The following is a 5,529-nucleotide window of genomic DNA, read 5'->3' as shown; positions in this document are numbered from 1 at the left end:
TAAAAAAAAAAAAAAAAAAAAAAAAACCTTCAAATGGGCTGGCAAATTTTAGCCCACAGGTCAAATTTGGCTCATTACCTGTTTTGGTAAACAAAGATTGTTGGAACACAACCATGCCATTTATTTCCACATTGCCTGTGATTGCTTCTGCAGTACAGTGGGAAAACTGAGTAGTTACAACAAAAACCACGTGTCTCAACACCTTTGGTCCTTTACAGAAAAAGTTTGGTCCTTTACAGAAAAAGTTTGCCAACTTCTGGCTTAGAAGTCAATAGTAGAGATCAATGGAATGCTGAAAAGAGCCCATCTAGTCCAAAAGAAGGCAATGAAAGAAGAAAGGAACTAAGAAGAGATGGGACAAATAGTAGGATGGTAGAGTTCAACTCAGCCATATCACTAATTACGTTAAATGTGAATGGTCTAAATACTGCAGTGAAGAGCACAAATTGTCAAACTGGTCGAAAAAAAGACCCAGCTGCATACTGTCTGCAAAATATCCATTTTAAATATTAGTGACAGAGAGGTACCATCCAAACTAATCATCAGACTTTTTAAAGCAAAAATTATAACAACATATTACGGGGTTTATGATGTACGTAGAAAAGGCAAAAATCATCTAAAAATAACAGAAACCAATCAGTAGTTGCCAGAGGTCAGGGTGGAGTTGACTGTAAAGGGGCACAGGGAACCTTTTGGGGTAATATAAATGTTTCATATCTTGACTGTGGTGTGGGTATATGGATGTATATGTCAAAGTCACTAAACTATATATTCAAAATGACTGCAATAAAATTGATTTTTTAAATGAATAAAATTGATTTTAAAAAGTAAAGCTAAACAGTAGATGAAATTTCTCTTCAGATATTCTGAACTTGCCAGCAGTTTAATCAGAGGGAAATACAGCCCATTATGTTGGTCTTTTCTAAGTGCTGACCTGAAGACCTGACTTTTAGATTGGTTTCTGAATCAGCAGATCTGAGGTACAACCAAAAAAGGTTTTTCTTTTTGTTTTTAAATGCACAGCCAGGCTTGGGAGCTATTTAGTTATATAACTCTCATTGTTTTTATTATAGGAAGCAAATCCCATTTAGATTGTACATAAGCAATGTTATTATCCTGAAATCTCATGTGCACTATTTTTGGTCAAAATATATACCAGCAGTTCCTTGGTCTACACTCTCCTGAAGGGCAGAGGTGGGTCTTACTGATGCTTCTCTCCACAGACCTACTATCATATCTGGCACATGCTAAGGCGTCAGTGAACATTTGTTGAGTGAGTATTTTTGAATGCCCATAGATCCTCTCAGAATGAAAAATATCATTCACAAATGTATTCATTAATAGTGAAATGTATTTATTCTGAAGTGTATGCCATTGAGTGGGAAAAGATGGAGGCTCCTCCTCAGGCCAAATTCATGCTTCTCCAGGTGCACGTTTGCCCATCTATTTAGTGGAAATATTCGTTCACCAACATTTGTTCAACAGATATCATTTCTAGTCCATACCAGGCACTATTCTAGATACAGGAGTGAACACAACAGATCACATCTCTGCATTCATGGAGCTTTCCTTCGAAACGGGAGGACTGAGAGGGACATGTGTACATGTACAAATATAGGGTGTCAATGGTGCCAAGTGTTACGAGGAGCGCTGAAACAGGGAAGAGGGAAAGAGAATATCAGAGGTGGGAAGGTATTGCTGTTCATAGTGGGTGGTTGAGGAAGGCTTCTCTTAAAAGGGTAACATTTGAGCAGAAACCTAAAAACAAATAAAGGAGCAGCAGGCCATGCATGTATATATGGGTGCAGAGTGTTCCAGTTATATGGAACCACAAAGCAGGGAGCATGCCTGGCAAGTAGGCCAGTGAGATGAAACAGAGTGGGCAGGGAGAGGAGTAGGAAGGATGAGAGTACAGAGGTAGTAGGGGGGCAGTTCAGAGAAGGCCTTAGAAACCTTCATGAGGGCTGCAGTTTGCATTGAGTTGGGAGGCCCTTGGAGGTTTTAGGCAGAGAAATGACGTGGTTTGACTTAGGTTTTAAAGAGGGCACTTTAGCTGCTGTGTTCAAGACAGACTCTAGTAGAGCAAGTGTAAAAATAGGGAGACCAGTTCAGTGGCCTTGTCAGTGAATGAGTACATACAGACTGGCAAATATGCCCCCTCATAAACATTGAATTGGTTTTGTCATTCTACTTACTGGACTTTTGAAATTATTTTCTTTTTACTAGTATTTTACCCAAATACAGCCTAAATTTATTGCAGTAGCACAGAAATTATTTTCTGAACATAACAAAATATAACACTTTACATTGCTTGGTTGATTGCCAGTGGATAATAATATATTTATAGAGTGTTTGACAGTTTAAAAGCTATTTTACATTCATTATCTCATCTAATCCCCACAATTTTTAAAGATTGATATGGTAACTTTTATTATCTCCCTACAGAGGTGAAAACTAAAATGTCGCATGCCTAGTCCAAAGTCATATGCCAAATTTGTGGCAGGGCCCAAAAGACTAAAATCCAAGTCTTCTGTCTTCTAGCCTGAATCCACTGATTTTGTTTAAAGGGGTCTTTTATGTTCAAATGGTGTTGCTGGGTTTGGAACACTTATATTAGCAAATTTAGTATATTGTTTAGAAAGCCATCTACCAGTGAGCAAAGATAATATGCTCCAACAGATTACATACAAAAATGTATAAGGCATATTCCTACCCTGTGAACTTATTACTTGGTGATACCTGTAACGGTAAATGTGGTAATTACTAGTAAAAAAATGTCACATGCTCAGTTCCAAATGGTACAGACAGTAAATGCTTTAGCAGTTCAAAGGAAGCAGCGATTTTGATGGCCTGAGTAGGTACGGCAACAGGGAGATGGGGTACTTGAGTTGAAGGATGAGCAGGATTCAGTCAAAAAATATCAAGGAAGGGTTTTTAAACTCAGGTGGTTTGGGGTCAGGGACACGCCATGAACAAAGGCTTAGTAATGGGGTATTTTGGATTTGTTTCTTTTGAGACAATGACTAAAACAGTCTAGTTGGAATACAAAGGTTGTTTTGAGGATGGCTGTATGTCTACTGCTTTCATACGCAAAGTATTCCTGAAAGCTAGGCTGAAAGGTGAATGTGCAAAGTCATGCAGTAGGATTACATGTAAGTAAAAAAAGATGTTGGAGAGCTGAAAATGCCATAAAGTTCTTATTTACACCTTGCCTTTTAGAATATAATCTAGAAATTTTGTTGTTTTATTCTTTCTCTGTTGATCCACCTAAGTCAAATACGTGTCTGATTAAAGCTAAGGATTTGTTCATTTTACCATACCTTGTGATTTCCATGTAGCTCCTTCTTCCAGGAGCTCAGAATATTTGTTCTTTATCTATCTCCATCTGATGTATGGCTTAAGAATGGTTTAAGGGTATCAGTATATAAAAGAGAAGATTGTCCAAAAGAAAAATATTCAAAGCTGAGGGCTTATAATGAGAATTAGGTTTGGAAAATAAGACCAGGCTTTGTAGAGCCTAACATTTCTGTCAGTTCGGCACACGTTTATTGAGTGTCTACTGTGGCTGTCTATGATGTATATTTTTTGTGTAAACTATTGAGGCATATTTGAAAGCACAACCCTATTCTTAAGAAGTTCACACCAGGGTTGGCGAGAGATGTCAGGGAATATTTTACTTCCTCCTCAAGGAGAGAAGTGACAGAGTGAAAGTATATTTAATATGATGGTGGTATAAGGTTTATATTGAAATTGGGGAAAACTGGAGTCAGAGAGACCAGTTGGTTGAAAAAGCTTACACCTGCCTGGGCATACTGACCTGTATTCAAAGAGAAAGCCCCCCTAAAGGAAGTATATAGTGTGTTTTACCTGAAAGGGCATGCTACAGAGACGTGGTCTACAGCTAACCCCTGATCACAACAGTATCATCAACAAAATAATACTATGTGTTCGTGGTTTCCATTAACTTATTCTCATCTGTTAACAAATACTTACTAAGCATATACCATATGCCTGGCATTCTTCAGGGACTGGAATACAGTAGTCAATAAAAGAGACAAAGTCCCTGCCTTCGTGGAGTTTACATTCTAGCATCTGTCAGGCAACACCAAATGAGCACATGTATGAGAAAATGCCTGTCATGTTGCCTGTCATATGGTTGGAGGGACGGAGTGAGATTAACTCATATTTTTTTTAGATGTTACATAAAAATTATGAGTCTTTAGTTTGGGGGTAATTAAGGTTATATGCTGTATTAAATATAACAAGTTGTCTGTTCTTGACCTCTTTCGCCACTGAAGATGAAGCATTGGGGGCTTCCCTCGTGGCGCGGTGGTTGGGAGTCCGCCTGCCGATGCAGGGGACGCGGGTTCGTGCCCCGGTCCGGGAGGATCCCACATGCCGCGGAGCGGCTGGGCCGCTGAGCCTGCGCGTCCGGAGCCTGTGCTCCGCGACGGGAGAGGCCACGACAGTGATAGGCCCACGTACCACAAAAAAAAAAAAAAAAAAAAAAATTTTGGTTTGGTGTCCGGAGCCTGTGCTCCGCAACGGGAGAGGCCACAACAGGGAGGGGCCCGCGTACCGCAAAAAAAAAAAAAAAAAAAAGATGAAGCATTGAAGCAGGTGCTGTTCTGTACCATCAAAAGCGGTGTGCTCTTATCCTGCTTGGATGGTTTTTGTGGGCTCCTTGAATTCCTGAAAAGGCCCATTGTTTTCACTGACGATGCTTCGCAGAAACGCTTTGTGTCATTATTTAGCGGACTGCCTTGGCAAAAGCTGTGCCAGTTCTTTTGTTAACTCTAACAACAGTCGAAATGATGTAAGGGAAGAGAAGGATAAATGAAACAAAGACGGATAAGTGCACGCATGCACACACATTTGCACATCTTTTAGATCAGTTTCTGAGGATTATCTGAAGTAGCACATAAAACCAGGAAATAGCAGAACTGCATTCATGTTCTCGTTGTTTCAACCAGATATCACCTGTTACCAGCAAACATAGGAATGATTTTTTTCCTTGCTGGCTTCCCTTTGGCCTTACTGCTCCTTAGGTGGGAGGAGCAGTTTCACTTTGAGAGCAGAACTAAGAACTAAGCCTTTCTGTACAAATTCTTTGCAGGAAGGTTACATTTTATTATCCACTTTTCCTGAAAGCTGGAGTAGGATATTGGGTGTAGTTGGAAGCCAAGATTTTATTTGACTTTCACGTGAAGTAAATAAACCCTTGCTTCTATAGAAACCAGAAATGGTTGAAAGTGAGGGAGTTAGGACCTTACATTTTGCCTCCAGGTAAAATGCTTTGCGTTAAATTTGTGGTTAGAATTCTAGGTTGAACAGATGATGTCAGTTCTGCAATATGGTATGGTGTGCATGTGTGCTTTTTTTTAGAACAAGCACTGTAGATATGGAATTAGTGACATGGATTTTTCTGGTCCCTTTTTAGATGTGAAGCCCTCTAATATGCTAGTAAACACAAGAGGACAAGTCAAGCTGTGTGATTTTGGAGTTAGCACTCAGGTAGGTCTCATTTTC

General features: G+C 39.6%; 1 protein-coding gene across 1 annotated transcript in view; it reads left to right on the top strand.

Moving 5' to 3' along the window:
- Window positions 1–5,444: 5,444 nt before the first annotated feature.
- The window catches only part of MAP2K5 (mitogen-activated protein kinase kinase 5), a 116,258-nt gene continuing 116,173 nt past the window's right edge, over window positions 5,445–5,529 (top strand). Inside the window, exon 1 of the mRNA XM_007445606.1 lies at window positions 5,445–5,514. Coding sequence (XP_007445668.1) covers window positions 5,458–5,514 — 57 coding nt within the window. The 5' untranslated portion in view covers window positions 5,445–5,457. The remainder of the gene's footprint in view (window positions 5,515–5,529) is intronic.

Source organism: Lipotes vexillifer, unplaced genomic scaffold (assembly GCF_000442215.2).
Source record: "Lipotes vexillifer unplaced genomic scaffold, Lipotes_vexillifer_v1.1 scaffold972, whole genome shotgun sequence".
Lineage (NCBI taxonomy): Eukaryota > Metazoa > Chordata > Mammalia > Artiodactyla > Lipotidae > Lipotes > Lipotes vexillifer.
The sequence above is the reverse complement of the archived record's forward strand: the minus strand, read 5'-3'. Positions and strand labels throughout refer to the sequence as shown.